General features: G+C 46.1%; 1 protein-coding gene across 4 annotated transcripts in view; it reads left to right on the top strand.

Moving 5' to 3' along the window:
* The first annotated feature begins 1,916 nt into the window (after positions 1 to 1,916).
* SCLY (selenocysteine lyase) overlaps positions 1,917 to 20,731 on the top strand; it is a 32,289-nt gene continuing 13,474 nt past the window's right edge. Inside the window, exons 1-4 of one of the 4 annotated variants that reach the window (XM_069465381.1) lie at positions 1,917 to 2,070; positions 5,404 to 5,516; positions 10,533 to 10,633; positions 14,618 to 14,798. In XM_069465381.1, the coding sequence (XP_069321482.1) occupies positions 1,982 to 2,070; positions 5,404 to 5,516; positions 10,533 to 10,633; positions 14,618 to 14,798 (484 nt within the window). In that variant the 5' untranslated portion in view covers positions 1,917 to 1,981. Of the gene's footprint in view, positions 2,071 to 5,403; positions 5,517 to 10,139; positions 10,237 to 10,532; positions 10,634 to 14,617; positions 14,799 to 20,731 lie in introns of those variants that run through there. The other 3 variants (XM_069465404.1, XM_069465583.1, XM_069465495.1) reach the window with 3 other exon arrangements.

The raw sequence follows: 20,731 nt of genomic DNA, 5'->3' as shown, positions 1-20,731 counted from the left end.
CTCCAGCACTTTGGTTCTTTCTTCTGTCTTCAATTTCCTTCCGTTAACTACCTCCATTCAGCCTAGAAGCATGTTAAGTCTCTACTTGCCCTTAATCTTGTATGCCTTTTAGCACGTCCTTTCTCGGCTTTTTCAAGAGTCGACTACATTCTCCATCCTTATTTAACGCTCTCCTCACTACTCTCCTGAGATTTCCCTTGCTAAATTCATCAGTGCCTCCTAATTGTAACATACAACAGACACTTCTCAGATTCCCTCTCAGCTGCACTGTACACTGTCTGTACTCTTGGCTTCTTTGACATTCCTAATGTCCTTTCCTTTCCTCCTCTTTTGACTGTCCTTAGGCTCCTGTGCTTCCATTCACTTCTTAAACGTTCGTGTGCCCTTCGCTACTGGCTGCATTTGGCAAGAAATGAGATCAGTTTGCAGGCAAGAATGAAAGGAAAGGAGTCCAGAAATGTGCAGATTTGCTGTGCTGGAATTGTCAAGTTCTTCTGGACCCCAATAGGGGATAAAATTGAGAAAGTCTGTGAAAAGCCAATTAAAATTCAACCTCTTGGCAAAGCATCCCTGAATTCAAATTCTGGCTCCCCTGCTACCTGTGTGAACTTGAGCAAGCTCCTTTAACTTTTCTGTACCTCAGTTTCCTCATATATAAAATGGGGAAGCACAGTACCTACCTGACAGGGTAGTTATCGAGATTAAAATAGTGGTACATAAAAGTGCTTCGAACAGTGCCTGGCACATGTTCAGAGCTCAAAGTTAAAATCTGTTATCACGGAGGACAGCAGTCTTTGAGAAGCTAGTCCACTGCCCTCTTCATTTGCCAGCAAATTAATACATTTTTTTTTCCTTTTCTTCGAAAAAACAAACTGCTACTATGCCAGAAAAGAAGTGGCAGATGGCTTCATTAGAATTCAAGAATATGGATCTTTGCCCAAAAAAAAAAAAAAAAAAAAAACCCTTTCACAACTGACTTTCTTTTATGGTAGGTGGGGCAACTGAATGGCAGGTATTTCCATCTGACGGTCTCACAGTCACGTCCAAAGCACCACCTACATCGTCTTCCCCCTGCTGTGCTCCCGCCTGTCCCAGGTAAAGGCACCACCATCTTCCCAGCCACTTGGGTAATCCTTGCTTCCTCCTCTTCCTCATGCCCACACGCAACTGCCCCCAATTCCTGCCTATTTTAATCCTAAACATAGCTTGAATCAATGTTTGCTGCATTTCCACACCCACTGCGTAGCGTTCCTCATCTGTCGCCTCGACTGTTCTAACAGCCTCTTAACTGGCCTTCCCCCTCTACCCCAGATCCCCTCAAATCCATCCTCAACGAGTGCGCCCCCGCTGCACTCAGCACGTCGCCTACGGAGGTGACAGGTCCAGCGCGGACCCGGCGCAGCGCTCGGGCCCGTGGGGTGACAAGCGCGCGGGGAAGGCGAGGCAGGCCCGCGGGAGGCCTCCCGGTGCGCCCCGGCCGCGCACGCCGCTCAGCTGCGTGGTGAGGAGGTGACGCGGGCTCCCGCTTCGCGGGGTGGCGGCCCGGCGGGGCAGGCGCACGGGAGCGCGCCCGGACGGACACCGAGCGCCCCAGGCCCCTCACGTCCGGCTCTCGGGCTCCGCCGCCCGCTCGCCCACGGCCCCCAGCGGCCGAAAGGCGGCCCCGCTCTGGAGAGCAAAGTCCCGGAAGGGAAAGGCGGTGGGGCCCAAAGAGTCGGGGACACCACGCTCCGCTCTCCCAGCTCCGCGGGAACCCCTGTGACGCACCCGGGCTCCGCCCCCGCCTGCCACCTGACCCCGCGCAGCCAATCAGCCTGCCCGCGCTGCCCCGCGGAGTGCGCAGCGCCTATGAAGCGCGCGGATTGGCTGGGGGTGTGTCACTCGGCCAATCCGGACGCGCCCCGGGCCTCACGGCCGGGTCTTCCCCTGCCCGCTCCTGGGCTGCTCGGGCGTCGCGGGTTCCGGCAGCGGGTGAGCTGGGATGGAGGCGGCCGCGGCGCCCAGGAAGGATGCGCGGAGACGGGCCGTGTGTCCGCCCGACGGCTGCCGAAAGGAGAGCTCGCCGGAGAGGTGCGCGCCGCGAGGGGAGGGCAGGGAGCGCCGCCGGGCGAGGAGTCCGCGGGTCCCGCCCGGGAGGCCAGAGGGCGCCGGCTGGTGGCCGCTGTCGGAGGTGGGGGTCCCGCGAGGGAGGCCGGAGGGCGCCGGCCGGTGGCCGCTGTCGGGGGTGGGGGTCCCGTGAGGGAGGACGGAGGGCGCCGGCTAGTGGCCGCTGTCGGGGGTGGGGGTCCCGTCAGGGAGGACGGAGGGCGCCGGCTGGTGGCCGCTGTCGGGGGTGGGGGTCCCGCGAGGGAGGACGGAGGGCGCCGGCCGGTGGCCGCGGGGAAAGCCTAAGTCAAAGATGAGAGCCTGAGGAGGAAGGCACGCGAGGCGTAGAGGTGACATTTGGTTGAAACTGAGTGACATCCAGGAGTCGTCAGGTTTACGAGTTCTGGAAAAGAAAAGCATGTCAGTCTTAACAAGAAAAACCCACGTTCTGTAAAATAATATAAAAAGGTTTATTCTGAGCCAATGCGTGTGACTATGGCCCAAGAAGTCTTGAGCCAGTGGTCCCGAGGCAGTTGGGTTTCAGTTGGGTTTTATACGTTTTAGAGAGACAGGAATTTCAGGTAAAATCATAAATCAATACGTGGAAGCTATACATTGGTTTGGCCCGAAAGGTGGAACCTCTTGAAGCTGGGGTGGGGGGCGCTTGCAGGTTGTAGGTGGGTTCAAAGATTCTTTGATTTGTCGCCGGGCGCGGTGGCTCACGCCTGTAATCCTAGCACTCTGGGAGGCCGAGGTGGGCGGATCGTTTGAGCTCAGGAGTTCGAGACCAGCCTGAGCAAGAGTGAGACCCCATCTCTACTAAAAATAGAAAGAAGTTATATGGACAGTTAAAAATATATATAGAAAAAATTAGCCGGGCATGGTGGCGCATGCCTGTAGTCCCAGCTACTCGGGAGGCTGAGACAGGAGGATCGCTTGAGCTCAGGAGTTTGAGGTTGCTGTGAGCTAGGCTGACGCCACGGCACTCACTCTAGCCTGGGCAACAGAGTGAGACTCTGTCTCAAAAAAAAAAAAAAAAAAAAAAAAAAAAAAAAAAAAAAAAAAAAAAAAAAAAAAGATTCTTTGATTTGTAATTGGTTCAAGAAATGAAGCTTTGTCTAAAGGCTTGGAATGTTTTAAGGAAGTCTGTTAATCAGAGACAAGCCACTATGTACTCAACAGGCACACATGATCTGCTAAGCAAATTGATGGCCTGCAGGTGATTTAACCTTTGCTCTGCAGGGCCTGAGGTCCTGTTAATAATTTAGCGTCTTACCATCACAGAATCTGTTTTGTCAGACTTATGATCTCTTGTTTTAACATTGATGCTGGTCAGTTGTCTAAACTGCGAAAGGCAACGAGGTGTAAGGAGGCATGTCTGACCTCCCTTCCCTTCATGGCCAGGAGCTCAATTTTAAGGTTTTCTGGGGTCCCCTTGGCCAAAAGGGGCCCATTCAGTCAGCGGCAGCCTTAGGATTTTATTTAGTTCACACCAGGAGGGCGGAAGAAGCAGGTAGTCCTTGTGGCTGGAGAGGAGCAAGGAGGAGCGGGCTTGTCGGAGATGACTGGCAGAGCCGCAGAGCCCAGGAAGGACTTGGGCATTTGAGCAGGGGAGTGATGTAATTTAATTACATTTTGAAGGAGCACTGGCTGCTTCCTAGAAAGTAGGGGTGGGGTGGTTGTGGGACAGGGGACCAAGCAGGGAAACCAGTTGGGAGCCTTTTGTCATAATCTAGGAGGGGGTGGGGTGTGGTGTGGCCTGACCACTGGGGAGATTCGCTGGTGCGCTGGTGTAGGAGAAAGGAGGGATTAAGAAGGTTGCCTGCCAGGCCACTGGTCTGAGCAACTGGAAAGTGGGGGTGACCACCACAGAGACGGGGAGACAGGGAGCGCTTGGTGTCCACACTGCTGGCTTACATCTGAGCGGGCAGGAGGGGGATGTGTGCGTCTTCTCGTTTGTGAGTCTTCTCTCTCCAATCCAGGAATGCGCTAAGTCCTTTTTTTGATAATCCTGCTCACTGCCATGCCTAGACTATGAGGGGAGTCTGGGTCCATGCCTAAATCACGCCTGTGTCATTAGGCGGTCTCCTTTGGTTGGGACAGTGAGGCTAGCTTGGAAAGTGTCCCCTAGGGAAGCAGTGGAGCGGAGATTCCCAGGCCTTTTTGTTTTTTGGTTATAAAACTAATAAAATTTAGCTTCCTCACCCAATATTGATAGCACTTTCTGGAAGTGGCAAATAATGGAGCAAAGTAATCTGTAAAATATTGATGTGAAATTCAAGCCGTAGATTAGTTCAGCCAAGCAACAGATTGAAAAGCTGCAGTCACTCAGCAAACACTAGCTAGTTTGAGGCACCACGGGATGCTTATTTGTAGGAAAGAACAGATTTAAGGCACACACAGAGTCACAGCAGGGCTGAGAAATTCCTGGACTATTTATACTGGTATTGGAGTGGTCAAGGCTGACTAGTCAAAATTCCCAAAGCCTTGTACCTATTGGTTGATTTTGAACAGAAAAGATGCTGCATTGAAACTAATGTACTTTCTGCCCGCTCCCTGTGGCTTAACAGCCATGGTTAGTTACTTGTGTCTGAGTTTTCACGTGGATTGGTCCAAACCAATTGTAGAAACTAATTGTTGTTTATTTAAAAATGAAGTTAATTCATTAATAGCATCAGGCAGGATTACCTACTATATATTAATAGGTTTCTGAAGGTTTTTGATATTAGTCAAAAGATGTACAGATAAATTTTACTTAGTGAGAGCTCTTTCATGAGATTTATATTTTCTGTGGCATTTACTTTGTCAGCCTATAAATCAAGCCCCTGCTGTGTGGCAGCCATGGTCTCCAGCACTGGTGACAGAGTAGTGAGAAAAACAAAGCCCACGTATCGGTGAGGCTGCATTCTGTCACTCTACTGAGGTGGACAGTAAGGAATAAAGCTAGTGTGTCAAGTGGTGATGATGCTCCCAAGAAAGTAGGGAGGGGAGGGGACGTGGAGTGCTGGGGTGGGAGGGGCAGAGGTGGCTGCAGTTTTAAATAGAGTTTGGGAAGCCTCACTGGGGAGGACCAGTTGGAGGAAAGACCTAAAAAAGGGGGGACAGGGAGTGGTCATTCTAGGCAAAGAAAACCAAAAGTGCAAGGCCTGGGGCCAAAGCGTGCCTCCCCCAGGGAGAAGGTCAGTATGGTGGGAGGAGGAGGGGCAGCAGGAGGAAGTGGCACCAAAATCACCAGAGCCTCACAGACCGTGGCAGAAACGCGTACAGGGAAATGAAAGACAACCAATGAAGTTAGAACAGCTGTTTTCTTTCCTGCAGGAAAGTTTACATGGACTATAACGCAACCACGCCCCTGGAGCCAGAAGTTATCCAGGCTGTGACTGAGGCCATGCAGGAAGCCTGGGGAAATCCCAGCAGTCCTTATCTAGCAGGTAATTCTAGAGGACATGCACACGGCACGTGTTCACAAATCAGAGATAATGGGGCCAGAGGCACTTTTAGAGAAATTGTACTCCCATGTGTGATGATGGCTTTGTTTTGAATAGATTTTCTGTTAACTGCAAATCTTTAGCTGTAATTTTTGGTAGTTTTTCCTCAGAAGTCCAGATTTGTAAGCTGAGCCTTGTTGATACAGTAATCTTTAACCTTTAATGTTTAATCTTTAACATGCTCTCCTGTCACCCTTTCCCAGGTGAGAAAGGTGTCTTGTTGGGAGTTATTTGTAATAGCAGCACCTGTTAAACCTTGTTACATACCCAGCTCAGTTGATCTTACAGAATTTGCAAAATATATCTTTTAAATCATCAGAATCACATGTAATCCTAGCCTTTTTTGAAAATGAAAATTACCTTTACATTTATTACTATAGTTATAAATATTCATATTTGTTTCCAACTGATTCTTGTAGAGCATTAAATTGGAGGTTTTGGAAAACAATTTGCTTCAAGTCAGTAGATACGTGGCAGAGTTATATTACATTTTCAGACAGGCAGGATAAAGTTTACCTTTCTTATTTAATGTTTATTAAGGATAATTAAGATAAACTATCTTAAATATGGATTGTGATGAACTAAAGTAACTCTTTAAACAGAATATTGCCAAGCCCTGGGATTTAGTAGTACTTATGTACAACTCTATAGGGTTTAATGTGTTTTCATATCCATTTGCTTATTAAAGTTTCACAGCAACTTGGTAACCAGAAGGTTTTTCAGTTCAGGTGTTATTCATTCATTAATTTATTTGTGGCTATTTAGTACATGTATCCTGGCTAGTCTCCTGGATATTGCCTTGTATCTGGTCTCTCCTCTAGTAAAATTGAACTTTCTGGTATTTTAAACTTGAAAATCTGGAGAATAATTAAATACTGATACAAAGCATTACAGAATGAGGAAGTCTGGGGTAACTCTCGGGGAGAAGTGAAGCTCTTGCCCCGAGTGAAGCCTGTCGAGAAGCAAGGGTGGCGTAGCTCAACCCGGGCTGCGCAGACGTCTGCTCTCAGCAGCCCTTTACACTCTTAACAATTGATAAGGACTCCAAAGAGCTTTTGTTCGTGCAGGCTATATATGTGGATATTTGCCATATTAGAAATTAAACTGAGAAACTTAAATATGTATTTAGTAATTTATTAAAATAGTAATAAATTCATTACATGTTAACTTTTATGAAAAATAGACTATCTTTTGTACAACAGAGCAAATTTAGTGAGACAAGTAGCATTGTTGTACCCTGGAAATCTCTTTGGTGTCTGCTAAATACAGACACCTGGTCTCGTCCTGCGTCCCACCGGGCCTGCTGCAGGTTTACCTTGCGTAGCTCTGGAAGGCTTCACTACAGCCATGTGAGGAAGGCTGATGATGTCTTAGGGTCATTATGAAAACAGTTTTGACTGTGTGGGCCTCTGAAAGGGCCTTGGGCATGCCAGGCTTCCCTGAACCACATTTGAGAGCAGCTTGTTTAACCAGCATCTATTGAGGCACCTGCTGTGTGCCCCACACTGTTCTGGCGTGAGAGAGAGTGCAGTGCACAAAACCTGTGTGGGTTTTTGAGGCATTACTTCTGTTCTGTCCCCTCCGTGGAGAATGGACTATGGTGGGGTCATTGGAGTCAGGGGTCCTGCCAGGAGACTCTGGTGGCAGTGGCCTTGACCTTGTTGGTGGCTGAGGTGGTGGAGAGGGGAGTCAGAGTCTGAACATGTTCAGACGGGAGAACCTACAGGATTCTGATTGATGGGGATGAGAAAGGAAAGAGCAGCACTTTGGCCTGGGCCCTGGGGGGCTCGGTTGCATCTACCAAGATAGGAAAGCCCAAGAGAGGGGCAAGTTTGGGGAGAAATCCAGCATTCAGCCTTGAGCATGTGCGGTTTGGAGGTGCCCGTCGGGCATCCAGGTGGAGAGAGCGGGGTCCAGACGAAAGTCTGGGTTGGAAATTTTGGGAACAAAGTCCTGAGTTGCTGGGGGGTGGTCTGAGGAGCCAGTCAGGGCACATGGCCACCTGCAGTCTGGAATTGGAGCTGGGCCCAGCAAGAGACTGAGGAGCTTTGGCCTTGGAGGGGAAGGAATTAGAGGGCCCCTAAGGAGCGTGTCAGAGAGGACGGAGTCCTGGGGAGAACTGCCGGCGGGTGGAGGGGTGAGGACTGAGCACACCTGGATTAGACTCTGGCCACTTGAGGACCTTGGTAAGGGTAGGTCTGGGGGCCCAGGGGCCTGAGCGCCTGACCTTGGTGATTCAAAAGAAAATGGACGGAGGAGTGGAGATAAAAAAAGGGAAAGAAGAAAGGGAGGCAGAGGGTCAGGGGTCTCTGAGTGAGGAACAGCCACGTGACAGTCTTGCTTTTGTCAGCAGTGAGCACCACATACACACACACCCATCCTGTTTGCTTTTTTACTTTGAATGGCAGGAATTCGGGGCTCCCTCTGATGCTCAGTTTTAATCATCGTCTTGTGCTAGGTCCCCATAGGATTATTTTCTATCCCGCTGTGGTTTTGTGACTGTACTCTTTACATTTCATTACACTGACAATGATGCAGTCTCCCTCCTTCTCACTGTGTAAATGTCAAACACACGGAAGAGTTGAAGGAGTGATAGAATGGATACCTGTGTATCTTCTACCCAGATCCAACACTTTTGCCTTATTTGCTTCATCTCTTTCTTTCTAAATTTACATGAGTTCTTTTGAGTTGAGAGTCACAGCCGGTGAGATACGTCCCTACCAGAGTGAAGCACGTGTGTCTCTAACACATGTGTCCATCACTCTCAGAAGTTTCCTGGTTCCCCTTCATAATTCCTGCGCCAGCCAGTCCCCAGGCAGCCACTGGGGTGCTCTCTGTCCCTGTAGATTTGTGTGCACTTTCTACAGTTTTATAAAAATGGAATCAGATATTTTTGGTCTGGTTTATCGAGACTCATCCATGCTGGGTGCGCCAGCAGTTTGCCCTCTCCACTGCCGCGTGGCCGTCCGCTGTGTGGAGGCAGCACGTTTCGCTTTTGCGCTCACCTGCCGGTGGGCCTTTGAGCCGTCTCCAGCTTGGGGCTATTGTAAATAGCACTGCAGCGAACACAAGTCTAGGACAGTCGTCTGCTTTCTCTTCTCTTGAGTGAGCAATATTTACTGTAAACACCTAGGAGTGAAATGGGTAGGTCATATGGTAGGTGTACCTTAGACTTTTCAAGGAACTGCCCAACTCACCCCAAGTGGCTGTGCCATTTTCTGTTCCCGCCGGCGGCATGTGAGCCCCCCACTTCCTCTACGTCCTCCCAAGCACTTGGGGGGTGCAGTCTTTTGACTTTAGCTTGTCCAATAGGTAGATAGTGGCAGTGAGCTAGCTTTGTGCGTCCTTTTTCAGAAAGGTCTCCAGATTTGTTGGTAAGTAGAATAAAGGAAGATTTTTGCAAAGCAATAGATAAATTATGAAACCCATTTTTGGAACGAAAAAAAGGAAATCTGTGAATTGCTTATATGAATGTATATGGGTACATTGGGAGGTTAGGAGTTACCCACCAAATCGATGGCAGCCGTCTCCCTGGGACAAAAGTGGAAGAGAAGCAGGAATGGGCTCCTGCTTTGGAGTCGGTCCTGTGGCTTCTCAGACGGGCTTTCAACAGAGTCCCGGAGGAAGACTGGGAATGTATCTGGAGGACAGGATTTGAGCAATATTCCGAGTGGAGCTAAGAGCATGTGCCGGGCAGTAATCCTGCCCAAATTTATTGACAGGTTATTACAGTCCTTTTAATGTATCATCAATTAAAATGACCAAGTTTTCCTAAACACCATAGACCTTAACTACTTAAAATTAAAACCTATACAATAGTTTTCAGGAGTGTGAGAATTACTTGCATATTTATTTTTACCTCATCTTTTTATATTTTTTATGATGTTTTGTAATACATATATTTTAGTGGTGCCTGCTCAATTTTTTTTCTTTTTTAACAAATAAGATTGAACAGTCAGCAGCTCGAGGTGGCCCACGCCTGTAATCCTAGCACTCTGGGATACTGAGGTGGGAGGATCGCTTGAGGTCAGGAGTTCGAGACCAGCCTGAGCAAGAGCGAGATCCCATCTCAACTAAAAATAGGAAAATTAGCCAGGCGTGGTGGTGCACGTCTGCAGTCCCAGCTACTTAGGAGGCTGAGGCAGGAGGATCTCTGGAGCCGAGGTGTTTGATGTTGCTGTGAGCTAGACTGATGCCCCTTCACTCCACCTGGGGTGACAGAGCAAGACTCTGTCTCAAAAAAAAAAACAAAAAGACTAAATAATCAAAAAAGTTTGGAAACCACTGGTCTATACACTAAGAATGGTCACCAAAATTTTCAGAATTCCCATCCCAGGGCGTTTCTCTCTCTACCACATGAGGTGTGGCTCTGCGTTTTCCTGTTAGCCAATGAAACTGGGTAATAGCTGGGATGTAGAGCCCCTGTTTGAAAGCCGATATGTCTCTGGGACAGTAACCTTCTGAGTTCAGGTGTACCTAGGGTGACCTGCGACGTGAGGTGTGGCATTGGAATTTGTGTTGAGGAGTTACGAAGTTCTATTTTTGCTTATTTTTGTTGTTTTGCAGTGTGATCTTAAGCAAACTATTCCGCCCTTTCACTCTCCTGTCTTGGTGACTGGGAAGCAAGGCAGATGGCCACAGCTTCCCTCTCCTCTAGCGCCCGGTAAGAAGCCTGTCTCAGCGAACTCCAGGGTTCCCAGGCATCCTCCTGTATTTGTTGCTGGATCTAAGTTACTTAAATTTCAGCAGTTTCCACTGACTTGCTAATATCTTACTGCTGCTCCTTTGCTGAGTTATTTCTAGGTTGTAGCGTGTTGTAGTGTTCACATTAATGGGACATGTTTGTCTTAGAATTGCCCACTCAGATCTTTTACTCCTTTGTGTTTGGTTGTTCGTGTAAATGTGTTGGTTGGACTTGGTGAAGCAATGTTAATGAATTTCCTTTTTTGGTCCCTCAAGGAAGAAAGGCCAAGGACATCATAAACGCAGCTCGGGAAAGCCTGGCGAAGATGGTGGGTGGGGCGCCCCGAGACATAATCTTCACTTCCGGGGGCACCGAGGTAAGGTTCCTAAACAGACTCATGTTCTTGTGGTTGTAAGTTGTAATAAAATGTAGAAGGTGGTTCCCTCTTGATATTATTTTCTTTTTAAAGAAAGAGTAAGCAATGCATGGTTTTGCTATATTACAAATTAGCTTGAGATATTTAGCCAATATTTATGCTATAAGAAAATTCCAAGTGGCTGTTGGGATATTTGTAATATAATGTGTAAAGTAACTTGCTTTACATTGCTATTTCAACAAAGGGCGTTTCCCCTTCATTTTTGCCCCGGAGTCATTCCTTTGAATGCCTGCTAATTTGTTTGCCTTAAGAGTTTGAGGCTTGACCCATTTCAAAGTGCTCATTTAAAAATTGATAGAAGATGATCAAAGACCATGTGGTGGGCGTCATGGTTTCTGTTCAATCAGTAACACTCCCTGTCTCATCTCCCTACTGGGAAGGAAGGCACAGGGCCACCCCTCCTGATCTGACTGTCCACATGAAACCCACAGGAATCTATGGCTAGATCATTAGAGCTCATGACAAAATTTAACAAAGTTTTTAGATATAAAAATCAATTTTTATATGCCAGTAGCAAATGAGTATTTACCAGAGCATCAAAAAAAAAAAAAAAAAAAAAGTCAAATACTTAGGAAATAAATCTAGTAAAAGAGAATTTGTAAGATCCCCTCCCCCTCCCACTAGGAAAGTTAGAAATATTACTGAGCGCCTTTAAAGAAGTTCTGACTAAATAGAGCAGTATATCATGTTCACAGATTGGAGGGCTCATGTCGCTTTTTCCCGAATTGATTTGTAGAGTCATTGCTGCCTCGATCAAAATCTTGCCAGTCTTTTGGTGGAACCTCATGAGCTAATTTATATGGAAATGCAAAAGACTAAGAATAGCCAAGACTTCCTGAAGAGTGGGGGGGCTGCTCCCCTGAAGTTCAGCCTTTTACAAAGCCCCGATGATTACGGCAGGTGGTGCAGGGCGAGGGCAGACAGTAGACCAGGAGCAGAGTCGCGTGTGGGTGGACACGTGTGTGACGAGGGTGGCCCTACGTCCTGCTGTGCTCCTCTTGTCCTGGCGCGGCTGTGCTAGTGCTCTCCTACTCTCCTGCGTTTCCCTGGCTCGTGGTAGATCGAAGGGCCCTCCTACGTGACGGAGGGAGGAGGACAGTGGGAAGAAAGAGTCGTCTCTTTAGTAATGGTGCTGGGACAATGGTGTAGTCCCAAAGATAAAAGTCACTTCACTTCTGCTCACAACATACAGAAAAAATAACTTTAGGTGGAATAAAGGCCAAATTGTGAAAAGTAAAATTCATAAAACTTTTTAGGTGATAAGTTGATATCTTTATGATGTTTAAGAGTGACAGATCTTTTAAATAAAATGCAGAAAGTGTTAATCATAAAAGAAAACATTGATGAAGTCTATCACAACAAAAACAAAACAAACTTCCGTTCATCAAAGAACACTATGAAGAAAATAAAAAGACAAGCTAGACAGTGGGAGGCGGTATTTGCAGCACATAACTGACAAAAGACTAGCATCCAGAATTTAAAGCAATGCCTACAAATCATTAACAGACAATCCAGTAGAAAAATGGGCAAGAAACTTGAACACACACACTTCACAAAAGAGAAGCCCAAATGGTTTCTACATGGGCAGCGACACTCAGCCTCCTAAGTCGTCAGAGTGAAAGAGCGAACGACAGTGAAACACCCCCCCAACGCCTACCGCAGAGGCCCTATGATTCCGAGTATGGACATAGGGTGGTGCTGGCAGGGTGTAAATTGGGAAACCATTTTGGAACATGGGTTGGCATTGTCTGGTGACACTGAAGACATGCATACCCTGTCAGCCAGCAGTTCCACTCAGGGTATGTGTCCTGGGAAATGAGGCAGTGCGCCAGGGCACAGGTGCAAGAATGTTCATGTTCACAATAGCCAACACCTGGGAGCAACCCAGATGTCCTTCAGAATTAGAATGGATGATTGTTGATGCTGTGTGATACAGTCACACCGTGGAAACCACACAGCTGTATGCGGCAACACGGATGACTTACGATGTTCAGTCAAAAGAACAAGTTTTGCCTGGCAGAGCAGAGCCGTGGTGGCTTGGAGGAGCACGAGGAGGTTGAGCCTGCGGCCAGGCCCCAGGACATGGCTCCATGTGGCTTGCCAGGAAGAGCCACCCCAGCCCCAGCTGCCCAGTGGGGGCCTCCTGGTCTTGGTCTGGGGCCAGGTACCATGGAGTGTTTAGCCTGGGAGGACCTGGGTGCATTTTTTAGGTGTGACCTCCTAATTCTGACAGATGGCTGCTGTGTTCCCAGTGCCCTTGGGGGAGTGTGGCCATTGCCAGCTTTCTTGGGAATGGCAGGATTCCACCTGATCAATGTGGAGTTCTGGCCTCCTCTTGGAAGCCACCTGCAGTGGACAATGAGAATATGGCACACATGGGCGGGGCTCAGGACATCACCATCATTTGGATCGCCTTTTACACTGCCGTGCTCTCTGGCTACGGATCCCTAAGGTGACCAAAGGACCCCTTCAACTAGGATTGCAGGCCCCTGTAGTGCTGAGGAAGCTTTTCTTTTCTGGACCCAAAATCACTGTGTTGGGCATTAGTGTTTTTTTACAAGGTGATGACCTGGGTCCTTTTTCAAGAAGCATATCTGAGTCGCCCATCCCTGACCATCTCCTCACCTTTCTTCAGTTTGATGCCTCTCAGGTCTGGATGCAACACTACATTGGCTTCCTCGGTTCTCTCCCCCCGGCGCACCTGTTAAGCTGTCAGAGGCTTGTGAGTCTTCTGAACACAGTGCAAGCAGCATCTAGCAAGTTCCATTGTGGAATGTTTTCAGATACTTGAATAGGTCTAATCTGTAATTGAAAGATAATTCAGTTCAATTCCATTCATATGAAGGTCAAAAAGAGGCCAAACAATACTGTTCAGGGATGCTTAGGAAGTAAAAGTATAAAGAAAAGCAAGGAAATGGTGAGTGTGAAAATTGGGCTAGAAATTAGCTCTGCGGGGCGTGGGGGTTTCCGGAGGGCTTCAGCATTATGGGGAGGGTTCTTTAAGCACTCAGGTATTCACTGCTGTGCTTTTTCATTAAACTGCACGTTTATATTTTATACACTTTTCTGTTATACTTAACAACAACATTTTTTTTTTTAAAAAGTTTCCCACTCCCTACGCTGCAGTCATTCACCTCCTCTCCCTACAGGAGACCAAAATTATTAACTTTACATCCTCCAGAGATGATGCATTAAAAGCAAATGTGTATAGATTTGTGTATTCTTTTCTTCTTCCCTTTTTACCTTTTCAAGCATTTTTTGAATATATAAGCAAATGTATATGTCCCTCCCCCTTTTTCAACAAAGTATAGGATATTATATATAATGTTTGCCACCTTTTTTATATTTGAGATCTTTCAACATCAGCATACAGAGTGTTTTCTCAGTGTTTTTTACATCTGGTTGGTTCACCCTGAATGGATGTTGTATAATTTATTTACCAACTCCCTTTATTGGTGGACATTTAAAGGCTCTCTGAGGTTTTGCTGCACGTAACCTTTGCACACATCATTTTGCTTCAGTGTGAATGTAGCTGTAGGAGAAAGTCCGAGAAATAAGACTGCTGGGTCACACGGCACGTTTGGTAGATGTGCCAAATGGCCTTGCTAAAGGTTGCACCGGTTTATACTCCCACCCGCAGTGGTCACCTGGGCGAAATATTCTTTTTTGACAGATTTATAAAATTAAAAAATTTATAATATTGCATAACAATTAAAACAGACTTAATTGACTGGAAATGAATCTCAAGTTTTTGAAAGTTTGAAGCTCCCAAATCTTTCAAAAGGTACAACTCAGCAAGTTTAATTTTTTTGAAGCTTTTTTTTTTAAATGTTAGCCACAACAGAAAATAACAAGTGAGAGATTGTTACTGACTCTTCCCTTAGGACGAGCTTTGTAAATGCTTTTTCTGCTGTGTCTCTGCAGTCAAATAATTTAGTAATCCATTCTGTGGTGAAACATTTCCATGAAAACCAGACCTCAAAGGGGGACACAGCTGAGCGTCACAGCCCAGCGGAGGGGGCCAAGCCCCACTTCATTACGTGCACGGTGGAACACGACTCGATCCGCCTGCCCTTGGAGCACCTGGCGAAAGAACAAGTGGCCGGTGAGTGAACACGGACCAGCATGGAACCGCCGGCAGCACCCCGGTGGGGAGAGGGGCGTGGCTGTGGCGGAGCCTGGGATTGACTCTGGAGATGAGGGTTCAGCTCTCCACCTGCCTGACGCTCGCCAGGCCCCAGGCCACTCGGGAGTCATTTCCACTGCTCAGGGCTCCTGGCTGCTCTTCTCATCACAGAGGCTGCACGTGCTACCGGCTGCCAATGCCACCAGACCTTTCCTTAGGAAAAACATTGAAGATCAACGTGTAGAACTAGTCATTTGTATTATTGAATGATATCTGAACTCGTTGTATATAATAAATATTTAATCTTTAGTATGTCTACAAATTGACAAATATGTTTTTCATTGTTTACTTTTAATAGTTAAATCTTGGCTCTGTTAACTAAAAAAAAATTATTAATGAGGTTTATACTTTGGAAAAAGGAGAGCTTTATTTCCCAGCCAGAAGCCAGGCAAAGAGACAAAAGGCAACAGGATTGTGTACCGAGCCACGTGGCCAATGATGCATCTTTAACAAGCTATAGGAGTCATGAATGTTTATGAAGGGAACTCGTGCACATGTGATTGTGCTTTCTCTCTTCCATCCCGTCGTCACTGGGAACTCAGTTCTGAGGTGTTTCTGGGGTGCCTTGGCTGAGAGGGAGGGGTCCGTTCGCTTAGCCAGAGGGCTTAAAGTTTTATTTTCAGTTCACAGCTCCCACTCCTCTGACACGAGGAAAAGGATCAAATAGACATAAACTTAGGTGTGAAACAAGAATAAAAGAGCCACCGCACTCCCCCTCAGTGCAGAGGCAGAAGGGCCTCTCTCTGGGGGTGGGAGAAGAGCTACATGCAGCCACCTGAGGGCAGGGCAGGCCCGGCAGCAGTGACAATGACCGTGAGGCTGGCTCTTTCACTTTGCCAGGCGTGGGAAGCCTCAAGAGGGAGAAACTTGTTCCCCAGCTTAGACCATTAACTTGTGAAAACATTAAGAGCCTTTTCCCCCCAAGGTAGCCAAGGTTAACTAATACTCTGCTTTAAATAGATTTTCTTCTCCATGGTAGCTTTCTTGTCTAATCTGTCTGGAAACCTGGAGTTGAATAGCGGAAAGTTTTTATCTTGAAGATTAAGGGACTACATCAGAACTGCTTGGTTTTGACTATGAAGGCTTTTTATTGATTTTCCTTTTTGACTCGTGGAAAATTGTGTCTCTTTATGGCCTTACTTCAATGCTTGCCAACGGGTGAAAATGGGAAGGATTTAGATGCCAAGATTAAATTTTTACTGCTTAAAAAAAAGTCAGATCTAACTTTCTTAAATTGGAGTTACTTTTAATCCCTGGTACCTTTTTTCCTCTGTGTCTAACTAATACAGGGTAAGGCAGCTTAGGATACATCATTGTTAGTTACTCTTCTATTTAACCTTTCGTTTAAAATCATATAAATTTTTTAAAAGTATAGACATGCGTGTGATGCACGGTCTGGTTATTGAAAGGTGTGAAGTAAACAGGCCTCTGCCGCTGCGGCCTCCAATGCCCTGCAGGGCAGCCACTGTTTCCCTTGTGGGTATTGTCATTTTAATTACTTCCAATTTAATGCTAAATCACTTAAAAACCCAATCCTCCTTTCTGGGTTTATGAACCCAAGCATCTGTTTGTTGACTCAAATGTGAAAAAGTGAGGGCTTTGAGGGTCTGAAGGCATCCTCCCACTCCGCCCGCCTCTGAGGGCTTTCCTAGGTGCCAGCTTTGACAGGTATCATTCACCTGTTTTGATAGTTCAGCAGTTTCAAGTGTATTCACAGAGATGTGTAACCATCATCACAGTTAATTACAGAAGATTTTCATCACCCCAAAAAGAAACCTCGTACCAATTAACTGTGAATCTTCATTTCCCTCAGCACTAAGCAGCCACAATCTGCTTTCTGTGTCTGGATTTCCCTGCTCTGGACTCTGACGTGAATGGAGTCACGTGCTATGTGGGCCTTTGTGACTGGCTTCCTCCGTGTAACAATGTTTCAAGGTTCACCCATGTTGTAGCATGGTACTTAATTCCTTTTTATGGATGAATAATGTATGAATATCTTACATTTTATTTATCAGTTGATATTTAGGTTGTTTCCATTTGTTGGCTGTTCTGAATAATGTGACTATGAACATTGTGTATAAGTTTTTGGGTGGACATACATTTTTATTTCTCTTGGTTTATACCTAAGAGTGGAATTGCTGGGTCACATGGTTACTCTATTTGACTACTTTTAAGGTAACTCCATGAACTCTAGGGCTTACTGTACACTTGTTGACTTATCAGTATTGGCTTCGGATTTATATTAACTTAATTTATATTAAGGTAATGTGTTTAACATTAAGCTTTGTTTTCCAAAGTAGCTGTACCATTTTATATTCTTAGCAGTGTATGAAGGTTCCAATTTCTCCATGTCTTCACTGGCATTTGTTATCTGTCTTTTTTATTGTAGCCATCCTAGTGGGTGCACAGTGATAGCTCATTGTCACTTTGATTTACAGTTCCCTATGGCTAACAGTTTGAACATCTTTTCATGTACTTATTGGTGGTTTGTATATATCTTCTTTGGACAAATGTCTATTAAAATATTTGCCCATAGTTTAATTGGATTACTTTTTATTAAGTTTTAAGAGGTATTTACATATGCTTGATAGAAGTCCCTTGTCAGTTATATGTTTTACAGATATTTTCTCCCATTGTGCAGGTTTTCTTTCTCTTGATGGTATCCTTTAGAGAACAAAAGTTTTTCATTTTTACAAAGTCTAATTAATTTTGGTCCCTTGCATCATATCTAAAAAGATTTTGACCTACCCAAGATTATGAAGATCACTCCTGTATTTCTTTCTAATAGTTGTAGCTCTTACATTTAGGTCTGTGATTCATTTTGAGTTAATTTTGTGTATGGTATGAAGTAGAAGTCCAGATTCATTCTTTTGCATCCAGTTTTCCCAACACATTTGTGGGAAACACAACTTCTGGCCCAACACATCTTCTGGCCAGGCGTGGTGGCTCACGCCTGTAATCTGGAAGGCCGAGGCAGGAGGATTGCTCGAGGTCAGGAGTTGGAGACCAGCCTGAGCAAGAGCGAGACCCCGTCTCTGCTAAAAAAAAAAAAAATAGCAAGAAATTAGCCAGACAACTAAAAATATATAGAAAAAAATTAGCCAGGCATGGTGGTGCATGCCTGTAGTCCCAGCTACTCAGGAGGCTGAGGCAGAAGGTTTGCTTAAGCCCAGGTGTTTGAGGTTGCTGTGAGCTAGGCTGATGCTATGGCACTCTAGCAGGGCAACAGAGCGAGACTCTGTCTCCAAAAAGAAAAGACTCTTCTTCCCACATGAATGATCTTGGCACCCTTATCAAAAATCAATTGACTGTAATATGTGAGGGTTTATTTCTTGACTCTCAATTCTATTCCATGGATCAGATTTCTGTTCTTAGATAGTTACCAAACTTTTATGATTACTTTAGCTGTGTATTAAGTTTTGAAATTGGAAAGTAAGAATCTTCCAAATTTTTCTCCTTCAAGATTATTCTGGCTATTTTGGGTACCTTGAATTCTCAAAAGAATTTTACCATTAGCTTGTTAATTTCTGCAAAAAAATTCTAGCTAGGAGTTTGATAGGGATTGTGTTGAATCTATAGATCAATTTGGTCAGTATTGCCATCATAACAATACTAAGCCCTCCAATCCATGAACTCTAGGGCTTACTATACACTTGTTGACTTACCAGTATTGGCTTCAGATTTATATTAACTTAATTCCGGTGAGATACAGAGATGATACTTCTACATACTTCTTATTGTTAGGAATGTTGCATCTGTTATATGTTACGCACCCAACAGTACATTGTTACAAATGTTATTTTACTTACTTTCATGTTCTTTAAGGAAACTAAGGGAAGAAGGAAAAGTATATATTTATAGAGTTTGTTGTGTTAACCTCCTTAATTGCCTTCTTTGATTATCTTCATTTGTTCCGAGGATCTGAATTGTCATCTGGTGTCAGTTCCTTAATCCAGCACAGTTTTGCTCCCACCACCTCCTTTGTGCTGTTGTTATCAAATATTTTACATTCTTTTATGTTATGGCCCCAATAATATAATTATACATATGCCATTGTATACAGATACTTTTAGAATCCAGCAAGAGAACAAAGAAGGAATAAGCAGTTACGCTGCCTTTATAATTCAGTATCTGCCTTCGCTGGTGCTCTCCGTTTTTGTTCCCATGGATTCAGATTATGGTCTGGGGTGACTGGTTTTCAGCCTGAAGAACTTCCTTTCTTATTTCTTATAAGGCAGCTACTAGCAATGTATTTTCTCCACTTTGTTTATCTTGGAATGTCTTATTTCACCTTCATTCTTGAAAGATAGTTTTGTTAGGTATAAGATTGCTGGTGCACTGTTTCAGCACTTGGATGTCATCACACCGCCTTCTAACCGCGTTGTTTCTGATGAGGAGTCAACTGTTAATTTCACTGGAGTTTCTTAGGTCCGGAGCCAGAGGGAGGGAGGGGGGAAGGTCTAGAATGTAGCAGGAAGATTTGAGCCCGATTACAGCTTGTACGGAGTGAGAATTGGGAACGGAGTGTAAAAAAGGCTTGGATGTAGGGAATCTCAGACCATTTTCCATTGCGGTGACAGAAATTGTCCAGATCTTGTAATTTGCTAAAATCAAAGGTCCCATTTTCTGGGCCACTGTGAGCTATTGTCAAGTCTATGTTGTGGCCAAACCGTATTACAGTAAAAGACAAGCCGTTTTGGCTGGATTTCATCAATAAGACCTAATGCTTTGAGATTTTGGAGGCGACATCCCAAGGGGGTAGTTTCAGGAGGGATGGGAGTGTCCCATGTCCCTGGATAGAGTAAGAGTCACTTGAGGCCGATTCCACCCAGTTTTAGGCATCCCCCAAACGAGGGAAGGGCAGCGAAGAGGGCTACTGATGGGAACAGGCTCCCTAGATCCAACAGTGCCTTAGGCCAAAGGGCCAGGGGGTTTCTCCGGCCCAGCCGAGAAGCGAGAGTAAGAGAGAGATCGGAGGAACCCAAGAATGAGCTTGTGAGCGCCTACACACCAGGAACAGGGTGTCTCCAGGATGTGGATTTGAAGGTCAGCGAAGGATGACCCGTGGGACTTCTCAGGAACGAGAGTGCGAGAGACGGGAGGAAGCCGAGAGCGAGTTTGTGAGCTTTTACTCCCCGAGGATGAAACATGGATTGTGAAGGTCAGCGAAGGGATGATCCAAGTCCCTGTCCAGTGCCTCTCTCTCAGGCTGGTTCAGGAGGGTCTGGGTGGACAATGACCTCACCTCAGCAGAGCTAAAGCGCTGTCGGCACTGCAGGACCAGAGACAAGTTAGAGAGAGACCCTGCACGCATGGCTCAGGGCTTCTCCCAGTGACCTCATCAGAGACAAGGGAGGTTTGTGGCTCCAAGGGACAGAATCTACCAAGGAGACTGGTTCCTCTCCAGTTAGTCAAAGATCCATGGAAACCTTACCGGTGACCCACAGACTCGGAGGAAGACAGGATTCAGGAGTGAGCCCAGGTTGAGCTGCCGCTGCCTGCTGTTTTCCAGGTTGCAAGCTCTGCCTGCTGGAGTCCCAGGGGTCCTGTCCACCTGGTGTGCCCTCCCGGGTTTCAGCACCCAGTGTTAGGTCCGGCGCTGAGAGACAGAGACACATGAAGCCTCGTGTGTAGCAAATGCTGTTTATTTTGAGCACCTGAGTACGGATGGGTGGAGGCAAAAAAGCATCCACCCCAGGAAGGGGAGAGTGGTGGGTTTTATAGAGGGTTTTTCTGGGAGGAGTAATTAAGTGGGCCAGAACAGCTGCTTGTAATAAATTCTTTTTCAGACAACCAGCTCCTAGGACCCCTGCCCCAGTCACATCCATCCTTCAGCTCCGGACAGATAGGGA

The sequence above is a fragment of the Eulemur rufifrons genome, chromosome 1 (assembly GCF_041146395.1).
Source record: "Eulemur rufifrons isolate Redbay chromosome 1, OSU_ERuf_1, whole genome shotgun sequence".
NCBI classification, from domain to species: Eukaryota; Metazoa; Chordata; class Mammalia; order Primates; family Lemuridae; genus Eulemur; species Eulemur rufifrons.
The sequence above is the reverse complement of the archived record's forward strand: the minus strand, read 5'-3'. Positions and strand labels throughout refer to the sequence as shown.